General features: G+C 41.3%; 1 protein-coding gene across 1 annotated transcript in view; it reads right to left on the reverse strand.

Annotated features, from left to right (window-relative positions):
• LOC126203688 (protein HGH1 homolog) overlaps positions 1 to 18,217 on the reverse strand; it is a 71,428-nt gene that overhangs the window by 40,909 nt on the left and 12,302 nt on the right. The window contains exons 3-4 of the mRNA XM_049938057.1: positions 16,281 to 16,549; positions 7,898 to 8,019 (exon numbers count right to left, since the gene is read on the reverse strand). Of these exons, the coding sequence (XP_049794014.1) occupies positions 7,898 to 8,019; positions 16,281 to 16,549 (391 nt within the window). The remainder of the gene's footprint in view (positions 1 to 7,897; positions 8,020 to 16,280; positions 16,550 to 18,217) is intronic.

The raw sequence follows: 18,217 nt of genomic DNA on the forward strand, positions 1-18,217 counted from the left end.
ACAGAGTCGAACGTCGAGCAAAGCATGCATGAAGATCGGCGGATCACCCTGGATGATCTCTGCACGTTGGTTCCTCAGGTTTCCCGAAGCACCGCTCACAGAATTTTAATGGAAACATTGAACTACCGGAAGGTGTGCGCAAGATGAGTGCCACGCATGCTTACTGAGGACCACATGCGGCAATGAGTTGATGCTTCCTGCGCATTTCTTCACCACCTCACAGCCGAACAGGACAACTTTCTGGACTCAATTGTCACAGGTGACGAAACTTGGGCATACCACTTTACACTTGAGACAAAGCAACAATCACGCCAGTGGCAGCATCCTTCTTCGCCAAAGCTGCAGAAATTCAAACAAACACAGTCTGCTGGTAAAGTCATGACAACCATTTTTTTGGGATCGGAAAGGGGTATTGTTGGTCGACTTTATGCACACTGGGACCACAATTAACGCTGACACGTACTGTGAGACTCTGAAAAAACTCAAACGGGCAATTCAGAGCTGGAGAAATGTCGAGCAAGGGCGTGCACATTCTCCATGACAATGCACACACACACATCGCTTGGAAAACCATTGCTCTCCTGCAACAGTTTCAGTGGAACATAATCACCCACCCACTCTATAGCCCTGACTTGCCGCCCAGTGACTATCACCTGTTCCCTAGGTTAAAAGAACACTTGGCCGGAAAGCGATTCATCTCCGACGATGAGGTAAAAGAAGAGGTTCATAACTTTCTGAACAGCATGGCGGCGAGCTGGTATGACATGGGCATACAAAAACTGCCACGGTGTCTACAAAAATGCATCGACAGAATTGGTGATTATGTCGAAAACCAGCTAAATGTTCCAGCTTTAAATTGATGTAAACCATTATAGAAATAAACAGGTCTATGTACTTATAAAAAAAATAGAAGACCTTACGTTTGGGATTACCCTCATACAAGTTAAGTAAACCTTCTGTTTGGTGTGTTATCTTGCTAGTCATTTCCGCTCCTGTCGAGACTTCCTACGATGACAGTTGTCCCCCTCTCCTTATTGTTGTGTACAAAGTTGTATACAACCCAATCCATGTAACATTTTTGTGGTGTTCCTATCTCCTTCCCAAAGTAATTACATGACCATTTTGCTATTGCCCTCCAGACAATCTCCAAGAAAAACTGACCACTTCCATTTTCTTTCACCACTTAAATTAGACCAATAATTATCGAAACTTTAAACTGCAGCCCACTTTCGAACCCCTATTCATTGCAAGTGCAACTCCTTAAATGTGCACAGTCAACAGGTTTTGATTTTCTTAGGTCAATGCAAGTATTTAAATATTTTCTTTCAGTGAGTAGATTCCAACCCTTTAGGGTTGTTTGGAGGGTCTGTCATAATCTCTAAATTCAACTCAAATTATTTTTCAGCCACACATTTGGAATAAAAAAAGCTGGAAGACAGATGGTACCAAACCTGATGAAAAGAGTGGAAATTCCACCAATGCGTATTTCAAATCCCTCCGCTTTCCCACTGCCAAAGTGCCTTTGTAGGTTGGTGCATTTGTCTGATGAAAGAAGATGAGGTCTTTCACAATGAAGGTCTCCTCTCTCACATTTTTCATCCACCTGGTCTAGGAAACAGTGAATCCTGACTTGGTCACAGCAGCAAATTGATACCCAAAATCAGTTGGACACTTTTTCTTCCACCACGCAAAAGGCTTTCTCATAATTAATTCTTCATATAAAACATAACAACCTCTCTCCTTTGATATGCCTATGGCATCAGCTATACCATACACTTTCATTTGCTGATCATCCACTATGATCATACTATATTCATTTTTGCCTATTGTTGCAGCTTTGGAATCACTTTCAAGTGCATCATATTCAAGATAAGGAGAATCATGTTGTTGTTGTTGTGGTCTTCAGTCCTGAGACTGGTTTGATGCAGCTCTCCATGCTACTCTAACCTGTGCAAGCTTCTTCATCTCCCAGTACCTACTGCAGCCTACATACTTCTGAATCTGCTTAGTGTATTCATCTCTTGGTCTCCCTCTACGATTTTTACCCGACAATCTGCCCTCCAGTACTAAATTGGTGATTCCTTGATGCCTCAGAACATTTCCTATCAACCGATCCCTTCTTCTAGTCAAGTTGTGCCACAAGCTCCTCTTCTCCCCCATCCTATTCAGTACCTCCTCATTAGTTATGTGATCTACCCATCTAATCTTCAGCATTCTTCTGTAGCACCACATTTCAAAAGCTTCTATTCTCTTCTTGTCCAAACTAGTTATCATCCATGTTTCACTTCCATACATGGCTACACTCCATACAAATACTTTCGGAAAGGACTTCCTGCCACTTAAATCTATACCCGATGTTAACAAATTTCTCTTCTTCAGAAACGCTTTCCTTGCCATTGCCAGTCTACATTTTATATCCTCTCTACTTTGACCATCATCAGTTATTTTGCACCCCAAATAGCAAAACTCCTTTACTGCTTAAGTCTCTCATTTACTAATCTAATTCCCTCAGCATCACCCAACATAATTCGACTACATTCCATTATCCTCGTTTTGCTTTTGTTGATGTTCATCTTATATCCTCCTTTTAAGACACTGTCCATTCTGTTCAACTGCTCTTCAAATTCCTTTGCTGTCTCTGACAGAATTACAATGTCATCGGCGAACCATAAAGTTTTTATTTCTTCTCCATGGATTTTAATACCTACTCCGAACATTTCTTTTGTTTCCTTTACTGCTTGCTCAATATACAGATTGAATAATATCGGGGAGAGGCTACAACCCTGTCTCACTCCCTTCCCAACCACTGCTTCCCTTTCATGTCCCTCGACTCTTATAACTGCCATCTGGTTTCTGTACAAATTGTAAATAGCCTTTCTCTCACTGTATTTTACTCCTGCCACCTTCAGAATTTGAAAGAGAGTATTCCAGTCAACATTGTCAAAAGCTTTCTCTAAGTCTACAAATGCTAGAAACGTAGGTTTGCCTTTTCTTAATCTAGCTTCTAAAATAAGTCGTAGGGTCAGTATTGCCTCACGTGTCCCCATATTTCTACAGAATCCAAACTGATCTTCCCCAAGGTCGGCTTCTACCAGTTTTTCCATTCGTCTGTAAAGAATTCACGTTAGTATTTTGCAGCTGTGACTTACTAAACTGATAGATCGGTAATTTTCACATCTGTCAACACCTGCTTTCTTTGGGATTGGAATTATTATATTCTTCTTGAAGTCTGAGGGTATTTCGCCTGTCTTATACATTTTGCTCGCCAGATGGTAGAGTTTTGTCAGGACTGGCTTTCCCAAGGCTGTCAGTAGTTCTAATGGAATGTTGTCTACTCCAGGGGCCTTGTTTCGACTCAGGTCTTTCAGTGCTTTGTCAAACTCTTCACGCAGTATCATATCTCCCATTTCATCTTCATCTACATCCTCTTCCATTTCCATAATATTGTCCTCAAGTACATTGCCCATGTACAGACCCTCTATATACTCCTTCCACCTTTCTGCTTTCCATTCTTTGCTTAGAACTGTGTTTCCATCAAAGCTCTTGATATTCATGCAAGTAGTTCTCCTTTCTCCAAAGGCCTCTTTAATTTTCCTGTAGGCAGTATCTATCTTACCCCTAGTGAGATAAGCCTCTACATCCTTACATTTGTCCTCTAGCCATCCCTGCTTAGCCATTTTGCACTTCCCGTCAATATCATTTTTGAAACGTTTGTATTCCTTTTTGCCTGCTTCATTTACTGCATTTTTATATTTTCTCCTTTCATCAATTAAATTCAATATTTCTTCTGTTACCCAAGGGTTTCTACCAGCCCTCGTCTTTTTACCTACTTGATCCTCTGCTGCCTTCACTACTTCATCCCTCAGAGCTACCCACTCTTCTTCTACTGTATTTCTTTCCCCCATTCCTGTCAATTGTTCCCTTATGCTCTCCCTGAAACTCTGTATAACCTCTGGTTTAGTCAGTTTATCCAGGTCCCAATTCCTTAAATTCCCACCTTTTTTCAGTTTCTTCAGTTTTAATCTACTGTTCATAACCAATAGATTGTGGTCAGAGTCTACATCTGCCCCTGGAAAAGTCTTACAGTTTAAAACCTGGTTCCTAAATCTCTGTCTTACCATTATATAATCTATCTGATACCTTTTAGTATCTCCAGGGTTCTTCCATGTATACAACCTTCTTTGATGATTCTTGAACCAAGTGTTAGCTATGATTATGTTATGCTCTGCGCAAAATTCTACCAGGCGGCTTCCTCTTTCATTTCTTAGCCCCAATCCATATTCACCCCTACTATGTTTCCTTCTCTCCCTTTTCCTACTCTTGAATTCCAGTCACCCATGAGTATTAAATTTTTGTTTCCCTTCACTATCTGAATAAGTTCTTTTATTTCATCATACATTTCTTCAATTTCTTCGTCATCTGCACAGCTAGTTGGCATATAGACTTGTACTACTGTAGTAGGCATGGGCTTTGTGTCTATCTTGGCCACAATAATGCGTTCACTATGCTGTTTGTAGTAGCTTACCCGCATTTCTATTGTTTTATTCATTATTATACCTACTCCTGCATTACCCCTATTTGCTTTTGTATTTATAACCCTGTATTCACCTGACCAAAAGTCTTGTTCCTCCTGCCATCGAACTTCACTAATTCCCACTATATCCTACTTTAACCTATCCATTTCCCTTTTTAAATTTTCTAACCTACCTGCCCGATTAAGGGATCTGACATTCCACGCTCTGACCCGTAGAACGCCAGTTTTCTTTCTCCTGATAACAACGTCCTCTTGAGTAGTCCCTGCCCGGAGATCATCCAGACTGTTGCCCCTGCAACTACTGAAAAGGCTGCTGCCCCTCTTCAGGAACCACACGTTTGTCTGGCCTCTCAACAGCTACCCCTCCATTGTGGTTGCACCTACGGTATGGCTACCTGTATCGTTGAGGCACCCAAGCCTCCCCACCAATAGCAAGGTTCATGGTTAATGGGGGGAGAATATCCCCCAAGCTAGAGCTGAGTCTCAACAGATCGCAGCGTGGCAACTGCTCTACCAAGTAAAACACCCCGCACCACAATTATAACAGCTCATAAAATGTACGGCATTCGAGATGGATCTCATGCCCTGTCATGTGTCATTTATTAACTCAATCACAATATCGTGCAATTACTTCACACTGTGAATTTGCTTTCGAGTTTGATGACTGCTCAACTTTGACAATGGTGTAATGCTAAAATAACAATCAAATGCAGCAACAGACAGTGTTAATTAGTGTTAACATACTTTAACCATGCAAGTTTGTTTAGTTGTGGTGTTCTTTGCTCAACCTGATAGTGTGCTACCTCGGTGAAATTATGCTGCCACCCAACGCAGTGGTAAATCTTGGGACTGTTATGTTGATTGTCCTTTTTCCACACCAAACAACTGATAATTATTTTGTCAAAAGTAGTTCTATTGCAGTAATCAGTTGTATGTAATATTCCTTTGCTTGCATGAAATTGGCCATAAAGCATTAATATTCCAAAAGTTACATTAAAAGTGACTAATTTCCAACTTTACATACTGTGTGGACCACTCTGGCATTATACGTCTCACACTGACTGTTTTCAGCCTCTTACGGGGCATGTTCAGAAAGTAACTGTACCGCATTATTAAATGTTTCTTAGAAAAGTGTATTTGAAAATCACAGGATATTGTTGATACACTTATTGGCTACTTTTTCACATAATCACCAACCCATGGCACAAGCTTCTTTATGCCCTCCTTGAAGAACTTTCCCATCAGCTCCTTCCCCCACTTCAGAACCTCTTTCTGCACCTGCTCATCAGCTAAAATTTAATTCCATTCATGTGTGTTTTGAAGAGATGATAATCTGTTGAAGCCAAGTCAGAAGAATATGGGGGAGGGGATTCAAAACATCCCAATCAAATCGGTCCAAGAGCACCTCGGTGGCTAAGGCTGTATGCGAACGGGCACTGTTGTGTAACAAACACACTCCTCTCATTGGCATTTGTCTCCTTTTGTTTTGAATGTTCATTTCGATTTTTTTAGGGTCTCACAATATCATTGTCCATTGAAGGTCTTGCCCTGAGGGTGAAATTTGACCAAAATGATGCCAAAACACTGAGGCCATGATTTTTTGCCCAAAATTTTGATTTTGAATGTTTTGGCTGATGGATAATCGGTGTGACATCACTGTGACAACTGTATTTTTGTGAGCCACCCATGTTTCAGTTCCAGTCAAAACAGAGCTCAGAAAATCTTCACCTTCCAATGAAAATTATTCAAGAAACTCATCGGCACTAGTTACTCAATTTTTCTTGTGGTCCTGTCAGCTGTTTTGGACCCTCTGTGCCACAGTTTCTGATATGCCAGTATTTCTGTGTGTCTCTCTTTAACAAGGGTTCCGGAGAATTGTGGAAAATCGCAGTTTCATCCAGCATCAATTGCAGGTCTTCACAAACAATTTCCTCTTTTTATTTTCCACCAATCAGACAAAATGGGAGGACTACTTCTCCTCTGTTCATCACAAACATTTGTTCTGCCTCTACTAAATTCCCTACAACATTTAACCACACTTGTCCTGTTCATAATACCTTCACTGTAAACTACTTCAATTTGCAAAAAAATTTCAGTAATTATTACCATCCCATGAACAGGAACTACATCACAGCATGCTGGATTTCTTGCTGCCATCTTTCATGCAACTCAGTGAGTGGGCTCCTTTATTCCTACGGTATTTTTATTTTCGCATTGGACTCCTGAAATAGTGGTTTTTCTCCTTGCATTGAGAACCAGCATCAAATAAGTTGCCATGAGAAACGTAACAGAACATAACTGTTCAGTTCAGTTTAGTGATCTTCATATTCCATGGATCATAATTGTGACCTATCATTATGACGTGGAATGAGTCAGTTTTACACTACAATGAAATTTTTACACTGCAGTGGAGTGTGCGCTGATATGAAACTTCCTCGCAGAGTGAAACTGTGTGCTGGACCAAGACTAGAACTCAGGACCTTTGCCTTTCGCAGGCAAGTGTTCCACCAACTGAGCTACCCAAGCATGACTCATGATCCATCGTGACAGCTTTACTTATGCCAGTCCCTCATCCTGCAAGTTTTGTAGGAGAACTTCAGTGAAGTTTGCAAGGTAGCAGACAAGATGCTGGCAGAAGTAGAGCTGTGAGGACAGGTGGTGAGTCGTGCTTGGGTAGCTCAGTCAGTAGAGCATTTGCCCGCGAAAGATGAGTTTGAATCTCAGTCCAGCACACAGTTTTAATAGGCCAGGAAGTTTGTTTCACACTAGTTGCTCACTTTCTCAGCGAAAAAATAATTCACAAATTATTCTATGAAGTAGAAGGAAGTGAAAAACAGTTATGATTTCAGTTTGTGTTTGAAGTTAATTTTATTATTTATAAAATTATTTACATAATTAGGTATGTGGTCAACAGTTTTCACAGTTGAATTTTCACTTCCTTCTGTACCATACTTAGTCTGAGTTAAGGCCAATGTGAGTCATCCCTTCTTCTAGTATTATGAATGTTGCTGTCGTTTCAAACTGTTATTGACTGCTGACAAACTGCATAAGGGACTAAATGTTCCGAGAAGTGGTTGTCGGCATGCCCAACTGTTTAATGATCTGTCTACAAGAGGTTTTGGAGTGAACACCACATATTATCCTTATTAAATGCTCCTGTGCAAAAAACACTTTTTTCCTCAGTTACAAGATTACCCATGATATTTTGCCATAAGACATTCGTGAATAAAAACTGGAAAACTCAGTCAACTATTATGTAGATGATAATGTAAATATCAATGAAAAAATATAAACGAATTTTCACAAGTCATACTAATAACTGCACCTGCACCATCAATATCATATTAAAAATTTATTACATACCCACATCAAAACAACAGTTTCGAAGAGCACCAACTATGCCACCTCTTCGAACGACTGAAGCTTCATACTCAGTGAATGGCAAAAAACGTTGTATAACACAGCGCTCCCGATCAAGTAGGTACCTGAAAATAATTTACAATCCCGATCCTTCAGACTACATCAGTCAACTCCGATTCATGCACGAAGACAAATATACCCTGATGGGAAAAAAAATCGCAACACCAAGATGGATTTAAAGTTGGTGGCATGTTTCTACACCTGAAAGATGCTTCTATTCAAATTTCGCATCAGTTTCTAGTAGTGCCACTATGAGGGTGCAAATCAGGTCTGCTTTAAATACACACTGTAACAGTCATGAGTGACAGTTACCTTTGAGATTATACATGATGAGTTGATGTTAGTCAAGAATGCATTTAACGCAGCAAAGATGCCATTATCAAGACCTCAACGAGTTTGAACAACGTCGTGTAACGGGGCTACAAGAAGCTGTACATTCCTTCTACAACCGTGCAGAAAGACATGCCACTGTACACGTTTTCTGGCAGCAGTGGTCACGAGAATGTACAGTCACAAGAAGACTACGCTCCGGATGCTCATATGGCACTACAGAGATGAATGACCATCATGTTGAGTGTATGGCTCTGGTGCATCGTACTGCATCTGCAGCAGCAATTTCAGTAGCAGTTGGCACCACAGTGACAAACTGCTACAAATCAGTTACTTTAAGGACAGCTCCAACCAAAACACTGCATTCACAATTTCAGTAATGTCAGGCGAGAGTTCACTGGAGGGTAGGATGAATATCTGTTGTTTTTTATGATAAAAACTGGTTCTGCCTTGGTGCCAATGATGGCCATGTGTTGGTTGGGAGGAGGCCAGCTGAGCCTGCAACCAATCTATGTGCATGCTAGACACACTGGTCCTACAGCTGGAGTTATGATCTGGGGTGAGGTTTCATTATGAAGCAGGCACACTCTTGTGGTTATCCTATGCACCCTGACTGCAAAACTGCATGTCAACGTCGTGATTCAGCCAGTTGTGCTTCCATTCATGAACAGCATTGCTTGGGGTGTTTTCCAACAGGAAAACATTTGCCCACATACTGCTGTTCCTACCCAACATACTCTACAGTGTGTCAACTTACCAGATGTTTCTCCAAGCAAGGATATATGGGACATCATCGGATGGCAACTGCATCATCATCCACAAACAGCATTAATTCTCCTTGTATTGACTGGCCAAGTGCAACAGGCATGGAACTCCATCCCACAAACTGACATCTGGCACCAGTACAATATAATGCATGTAGGTTTGCATCCTTGCATTTAACAGTCTGGCGGTTACGTCAGTTATTAATGTATCAGTATTTCTCATTTTCAAAGCCTTATCTCACACTTACATCAGACTTTGATCTTGCAATGTTACTCTCTTAAAATGTTACCTACATAAACATATTCTCAAAATTTCTTCACTCTACATTAATTATTTTTGGTGTTGCGATTTCTTTTTCTGTCAGTGTATATGTAGGTGTTGTTTTTTCAATCACAGATATTGCTTCAATCTGCACAAACCTCTGGAAAGTTAATATTCTTTATATATCTTAGCAGAATGTTGGTAAAAGACTGAAGTAATCAAATAGCTGTGATCTACAACATTACAAAATGATGTGCTACAACTATGTGAATGGTGGCTTCGTCTGCAATCAAAGATTGTTAAGAGAACAAACAGAAATCCTCATTACATACTAATTTCCAAGAACTGTTTCTTGTAGCAGACAATGCCAATTAATTGTAATCTTACCTGCCAAAGCCTTCTATGCACCCTTCTACAGCAAGGTACACTGAAATTACTGTACAGTCCTTTTCAGCTGACAAATCTTTTAATTGCTGATACTTAGTCAACTCTCAATAATTTGAAACTCAAGGGACCAGGGCTAAAGTTCAAATTAGCGAAAGTTCAGAATAACAGGGTTCAAATAACAGAGAGATGGAGTAAAAAATTCAAATACACATAGTTCAATTGAAAATAAACTGTAGTACATAATATGTACATTCATACCTATTTTAATAATGTGCAAAATAACACAGACTTATATACTTATGGTACATACACACATATAGAATGTGAAAAACGTATCAACGAAAATGTTTCTCATTCTTTTGAAAAATAGTCAGTGATTTTCTTTTGAAAGAGTGACTTCCACCTAGCACTGTCCAGAGAATTTTCAATGGTGATTTGAGCTGAGAAGAAACTATCACCTGTTTCCATACTGAGAGGTGTAAGAATATACGGTATACATGGATGACCTTGCCTTGCACAAGTTGACTGCAGTTGGCAGTTGTTCATTACAGAGTCTGGCGGGCCTGAATTCTTTAATTCTCACAACTCTGATGGCCGTTTCATGTTTTTTCTTTGCATTAAAAACCTGCATATTATGAAACAGTTACAAAGAATGGTAGCACTGACATTTATCCAGGCCTTATCAATCATGGTTAAAGCAATCAAAACTATTATGTTCGTCTTCAACATCACAGCGCATCAGAAATCGTTGGTTAATATATTAAAAAACCAAAAACTCGCCACGATCGCGAAAAAAGCACCTAGTGTTAAGTGTTAACCAAGGTTTCGGCGTAGATAACTACACCTTCTTCAGAACAACAATAAAACCCACTAGTGCCTAAGAAGACCTTTGTCAATGATTAAAAGAACACCATAGCTATATACACTCCTGGAAATGGAAAAAAGAACACATTGACACCGGTGTGTCAGACCCACCGTACTTGCTCCGGACACTGCGAGAGGGCTGTACAAGCAATGATCACACGCACGGCACAGCGGATACACCAGGAACCGCGGTGTTGGCCGTCGAATGGCGCTAGCTGCGCAGCATTTGTGCACCGCCGCCGTCAGTGTCAGCCAGTTTGCCGTGGCATACGGAGCTCCATCGCAGTCTTTAACACTGGTAGCATGCCGCGACAGCGTGGACGTGAACCGTATGTGCAGTTGACGGACTTTGAGCGAGGGCGTATAGTGGGCATGCGGGAGGCCGGGTGGACGTACCGCCGAATTGCTCAACACGTGGGGCGTGAGGTCTCCACAGTACATCGATGTTGTCGCCAGTGGTCGGCGGAAGGTGCACGTGCCCGTCGACCTGGGACCGGACCGCAGCGACGCACGGATGCACGCCAAGACCGTAGGATCCTACGCAGTGCCGTAGGGGACCGCACCGCCACTTCCCAGCAAATTAGGGACACTGTTGCTCCTGGGGTATCGGCGAGGACCATTCGCAACCGTCTCCATGAAGCTGGGCTACGGTCCCGCACACCGTTAGGCCGTCTTCCGCTCACACCCCAACATCGTGCAGCCCGCCCGACAGGTGTGAATGGAGGGACGAATGGAGACGTGTCGTCTTCAGCGATGAGAGTCACTTCTGCCTTGGTGCCAATGATGGTCGTATGCGTGTTTGGCGCCGTGCAGGTAAGCGCCACAATCAGGACTGCATACGACCGAGGCACACAGGGCCGACACCCGGCATCATGGTGTGGGGAGCGATCTCCTACACTGGCCGTACACCACTGGTGATCGTCGAGGGGACACTGAATAGTGCACGGTACATCCAAACCGTCATCGAACCCATCGTTCTACCATTCCTAGACCGGCAAGGGAACTTGCTGTTCCAACAGGACAATGCACGTCCGCATGTATCCCGTGCCACCCAACGTGCTCTAGAAGGTGTAAGTCAACTACCCTGGCCAGTAAGATCTCCGGATCTGTCCCCCATTGAGCATGTTTGGGACTGGATGAAGCGTCGTCTCACGCGGTCTGCACGTCCAGCACGAACGCTGGTCCAACTGAGGCGCCAGGTGGAAATGGCATGGCAAGCCGTTCCACAGGACTACATCCAGCATCTCTACGATCGTCTCCATGGGAGAATAGCAGCCTGCATTGCTGCGAAAGGTGGATATACACTGTACTAGTGCCGACATTGTGCATGCTCTGTTGCCTGTGTCTATGTGCCTGTGGTTCTGTCAGTGTGATCATGTGATGTATCTGACCCCAGGAATGTGTCAATAAAGTTTCCCCTTCCTGGGACAATGAATTCACGGTGTTCTTATTTCAATTTCCAGGAGTGTATTTATAAACTAGGTGCTTTTTTCGCAATCGAGGCGGGTTTTTAGTTTTTTTAATATATTAACCAACAATTGCTGACGCGCTGCGATGTTGAAGGTTCTTAAATTCGTACCAGCCGAGGTGTCAGATGCAGCAAGTAGAGACTTAGATGTTATTCTGAAAAGAGCTAAGACAAGCACGGCTATTGACTTTGTTAAACAGTGTAGAGTGCTCAACCTCTCCCCAAGTTTTATTGATGGTTTCATAGGTAAATCCTGCCGTAAAATGCCAATCCTTAGAAATAAGCTGCGTTACCAGGTATTTAATGCTAGAATCTCCGACTTATATGCCAAGAAAGATATTTTGAATGAAAGAGCACATATGACGTATTTAGAAATTTCTAAGTTTTATTCTGTTCACTTTAACTTTCAAATAGATTCTTTTTGGTTTAGGGCAAATGAGTGGTTGGCTCTACAAATAAAAGAGATTGCCAACAGACATGACAAAAAAAATTGCTAACTTAGTTGACAAGCATGAACATGCTAACTAAATGACTCTCACTAATTTTACAGCTGAACCTAAAAAATTCTTTGACTGGGTCATTAATAAGACAGAAATTGTATTTTCGCCCCAAGAGGAGTCTCTCCTCTCTAAAGGATTAAAATTTAATTTCGAGCCTAGCACCGCAAATCCGAAAGTTCTAGAAGACACAATAGTTGACTTGAAAATCGGTCTAGATTATGCCAAAATGCCTAACGAGAAACAAACCCAATTGGCTTATGAGGCCTACAAAATTATGAGTAAGGCCACACACATTGCACATAAAGAGGATAACACAAATAAGGTTTTAAAGAGTATTAACCTCAAACTAATACAAAATGATGCTATTGTCACTAAAGCCGATAAGGGAAACTCCGTAGTTATATCCACAAAGCAGGAATACATAGACAAGACTGAAGCGTTTTTCAATGACAATGGAATAGTTATGCTTACCAAAGACCCCACTGTTACTCTCCAAAAAGAAATTAGAACTGGGATCCAAAACACTAAAAATTTGATAGGAGAGTTCCGAAAGAAAGCGCTGATAAACATGAATCCCAAGCCCCCTAAATTGAGAAGCCAGTTTAAAGTTCATCAGTTAAATCACCCAATTCGCCCTATCACTGACAGTACGGGAAGTGCCTATCATAAGCTGGCGAAATACTTGCATACTAAGATTAAAGAAAACTTCGTTTTTAGTAAAAACTATTCCGTTAAAAATTCCATTCATTTAGCTACCAGTTTACGCGAGGTATCTTGTTCTGAAGATTCTAAACTAGTATCGTTTGACGTAACAAGTTTATACACTAATGTACCGGTCGACCACACACTGCAAATACTAGAGTGCAATTTACGTCACCATAAAAAACTTTTGGATAAAGAGATCAATGAGTTGATGATGCTGCTACGGATCATTTTAAAACACAACTACTTTACATTTAATGGGAGATTTTACTTACAACCAGCAGGTTTGGCTATGGGAAGCCCCCTAGCTGGGATTTTATCAGAAATTTTTATGAACTACTTAGAGTCAGTTTTTTTTTTTTTTTTTTTTTTGCCAGTGACAGAGAGATTCTTAGGAGAATAAAATTTTACAAAAGATATGTTGACGACATTCTATGAATCATTGATGGTTCTCAAAATGATGCAGACCATATTTTTTCGATTTTTAATGAGCTTCAACATAACAACAGTTTTACAATTGAGTGAGAATCCGATACTACGTCCTTAAATTTTTTGGACCTCACTTTAACTGTAACTGTAACAACCGCATTGAATTAAATATTTTTCGGAAAAACACGTTTTCCGATAATATTATACCTGCAGACTCGGCTCATCCGTATGCCCATAAGATGGCCTTTTTTCATTCTAATATTCATTGAGTTACAGCTGCACCAGATGCGGTAGAAACTGAACTGGTCACACTTGAGAATATTGCTATAAATAATGGCTATAGGCCTCAGATGGTAAGACAGATGTACAACAAGAAAATAAATAAAAATATTACGTCTTCCACCCTAGGAGATGCGTTAGATGACAAACAGGTAGCAACGATATCCATCCCTTACATAGGCAATGGGGCGTTTACTCAGAGCTCACAATTTCAGTCACCTATTCTACTAATAATAGTTTACATAGGAATTTAATTCACTCCTTGCAGAGTAAGAGCGATAAACTTTCCCAATCAGGAGTATATAAAATTACGTGCGAGGATTGTCCAAAATTTTACATCAGGCAAACTGGGAGAGCTCTGGGTCTCAGGTATAAAGAGCATATTCCTACTAGAAGCGGTGACGGTACTAAGGGCTCTACTTATGCGAAACACCTAGTGCAAATGGCTCATGCGCCGAGCCCTCCAGTTAATATCGAGTTACTTCATGCTGAGGTTAAGGGCTTAAAAACTGGATGTTTTGGGAGAGATGCAGATCTTTAAGCATCTGCAACTTGTTAAAGACAACATCCTCCATGACCAACTCCTACTAAGAAATAGAAAATTTTTTGAAGGTTTCGCACCTTTACTTTGTTTTTCATACTTGTAAATCTGATGATCTGGGGATTATCACATGCGTGCACTGATTGGCGAGCACAGTTGGTCAAGCTGTTCATCTTCTTGCTTTTTATCTTCATTTTCCTTTTACGATGAAGGTGATTTTAGCCCGTTCAACACCTCACGTTTTTTCCCTATATCTTTATTACCATGTCGTCTTTAGATTAAGTCCCGTCAGCCCCCCCTCCCCAGGCTAACTACTGGCTTTAGGTACAGTTTTTACAAGTTCCTCCTGTTGTCATAGGTAGCTTCATATATAAGTTTCTTTACTAGCATAAGCAACAATGTGCGGTTATATTTAGGTTTCATCTCCTATTTAGCTCGTCTCTTGTTCTATCCATTTCATTTTCTGATATGCGTTGATCCACGGTTGGGAATATATGGGCTATTTAACCCCAACCCATGTATAAGCTTTCTCGTATTTGCCTGTTGCTTGAAATAAAATATTTTAGTCCTTATCACAGTCAGCCAGTTTTGGCTCACCTCACTGGGTTATACTTCATGTCAACATAATTATTTCTCAACATAGTCACTCTGGCAACGAACACATTTCTCTCAACAAGAGACCAGAAAGTTCCTCATACTGTTCAACTAGTAGCTGCTATCATGCTTCATCAGCTTTTCTGCCAGTGTATTTCTAGAGATTCTTTAATAATCGACTCCCAAAAAGATGTAGCTGAGACCAGAATCAAAGTTTTACTATGCTACACTGAATGTCCAGTGAAAATAGTGTGTTCAGCAATAACGGACTTGCTTGGTTGCAAAAAGTGAGTGATTGATGTTCAGTGCAGCATTCTTTCACAGTTCATATATTCTGTCCTATATAAGCCATACCACATTAGCAAGATATTTTGTGAATTCCAGCCTTCCACAATAACAGGTTGTTCTTCACTGACCGCAAAAGGTTTGCAACCTTAGAGATGGATGGAAAATCAGTTTCACCTGAAATTTAAAGAGGATTCTTGCTATTTTAAATGAAATGTTTCTCATGAAAGGAAGAAAAGATAAAGATTTTGCTGGTGTGTGTACTTCTCTTTATTCCCTTCCTGATTCTTGGTTTTTAACAATGCCCTGTTAATCTGCCACATGGAATATCCATTTTTTTCTAAACAATGCCTTTGTGTGGGTGGTGGTGGTGGTTAGTGTTTAACGTCCCGTCAACAACGAGGTCATTAGAGACGGAGCGCAAGCTCGGGTTAGGGAAGGATTGGGAAGGAAATCGGCCGTGCCCTTTCAAAGGAACCATCCCGGCATTTGCCTGAAACGATTTAGGGAAATCACGGAAAACCTAATTCAGGATGGCCGGAGACGGGATTGAACCGTCGTCCTCCCGAATGCGAGTCCAGTGTGCTAACCACTGCGCCACCTCGCTCGGTCCTTTGTGTGGGTGAGCTCTTTTGACAAACCATCTAGATTTGAGACAGTGTGAGTTCCTATGTATGAGCTCATAGTTGGCAGTGGGTGATGACAACTTGAAGCTTGCAAATACAAATTAGTACGAGTAGGCTTATGACAAACTGAGTTTTAAAGTTAACATTGCAGCACCTTGTTTATCTCAGTGTTGGGTCTCTGTAAACAGCTGGTCCTGGAATTCTAATTTTCAATTCATTATACTGAATTGGCATGAAAGATACAAAATAATCATCAGTAACTATATTTGACAAGTCAATGGAAACAATCACTTACCTGCGAACAGTAGGTGACTGGCTCAGATTTGAGAAGACTGGTCCCAAGTAATGTAGATTTGCGCCTTTTTTGTTGTATGTCTGGTTTGTAAAGACAGTAACAATACGATCAACAGGCACTCCAGATGCCTCCATAAGCTGTACTACTTGTTCGACATTTGCCCGATATCGTGTCAAATTGGAAAGGATAATGCATGATGGATCTGCAACTGCTGATTCTGCGTCAAGCATTTGTGACAATACAGCTACTATGATGTCACTCGGGCCTTCCTTGAAGGAAAAATTGATCTTAGTCAGTGAAAGCCATACCATACAAACAAAAATGCACTTCACTGGTAATTCCCAACATGTGACTCCTAAACACACAAACATCACAAAGTACTGTAATTTATTGTACACTATGTCATCGAAAGTATCCGGACACTCCCAAAAACAAACATTTTTCATATTAGGTGCATTCCACTGCCACCTACTGCCAGGTACTCCATATCAGTGACCTCAGTAGTCATTAGACATTGGGAGAGAGCAGAAGGGGTGCTCCATGGAAATCACAGACTTCGAACGTGGTCAGGTGATTGGGTGCCAATTGTGTCATATGTCTGTATGCAAGATTTCCACACTCCTAAAGATCCCTAGGTCCACTGTTTCCAATGTGATAGTGAAGTGGAAACACAAATGGACGCATACAGCACAAAAGCGTACAGGCCGACTTCGTCTGTTGACTGACAGACAGCCGACAGTTGAAGAGGGTCATAATGTGTAATAGGCAGACATCTATCCAGAACATCACATAGGAATTCCAAACTGCATCAGGATCCACTGCAAGTACTTTGACAGTTAGGTGGGAGGTGAGAAAACTCATCGTCGAGCGGCTGCTCATAAGCCACACATCACGCCAGTAGATGCCAAACAACGCCTTGCTTGATGTAAGGAGAGTAAACATTGGACAATTGAACAGTGGAAAAACATTGTGTTGAGTGACGAATCACGGTGCACAATGTGGCAATCTGATGGCAGGGTGTGGGTATGGCAAATGCCAAGTGAACGTCAACTGCCAGTGTGTGTAGTGCCAACAGTAAAATTCGGAGGCGGTGGTATTATGGGGTGGTCGTGTTTTTCATGGAGGGGATTGCACGCCTTATTATCTTGCATGGTACTATCACAGCACAGGCCTACATTGATGTTTTAAGCACCTTCTTGCTTCCCATTGTTGAAGAGCAATTCAGGGATGGCGATTGTATCTTTCAACATGATCGAGCACCTGTTCATAATGCACAGCCTGTGGCGGAGTGGTTACACGACAATAACATCCCTGTAATGGACTAGCCTGCACAGAATCCTGACCTGAATCCTACAGAACATCTTTGGGATGCGTTGGAAGGCCGACTTCAAGTCAGGCCTCACCAACTGACATCGATACCTCTTCTCAGTGCAGCTCTCAATGAAGAATGGGCTACCATTCCCCAAGAAACCTTCTAGCATCTGATTGAATGTCTGCCTGTGAGAGAGGAAGCTGTCATCAAGGCTAAGGGTGGACCAACACAATACTGAATTCCAGCATTACTGATGGCAGGCACCATTTTTAGCCAGGTTTCCGGATACTTTTGATCACATTGTGTATGTGCCTTATTGTAAGTGGACTAAATCCTGACATAATAAACAAGCACCAATTATTTCATACTGCCTAATCCAGTACTCCGTATTATACAGGGTGTTTCAAACAGATTCCTACTATTTCACAAGACATTATCTTCCACATGACTAAAGACAGAAACTTGGAATAAATTTTAACTTGTGCATCAAAACCAAAAGTTTACCTTGATGACAGTTGTAGATCGTCTGTTCATGTGGTTGCCATTAGGAATCGCCATGATACAGCTAGCACACTCCATTACAGAAAATACATATCTGGATTTGTTGGAGATGTGTTTAATCACA

The sequence above is a fragment of the Schistocerca nitens genome, chromosome 9 (assembly GCF_023898315.1).
Source record: "Schistocerca nitens isolate TAMUIC-IGC-003100 chromosome 9, iqSchNite1.1, whole genome shotgun sequence".
In the NCBI taxonomy this organism is placed as follows: domain Eukaryota; kingdom Metazoa; phylum Arthropoda; class Insecta; order Orthoptera; family Acrididae; genus Schistocerca; species Schistocerca nitens.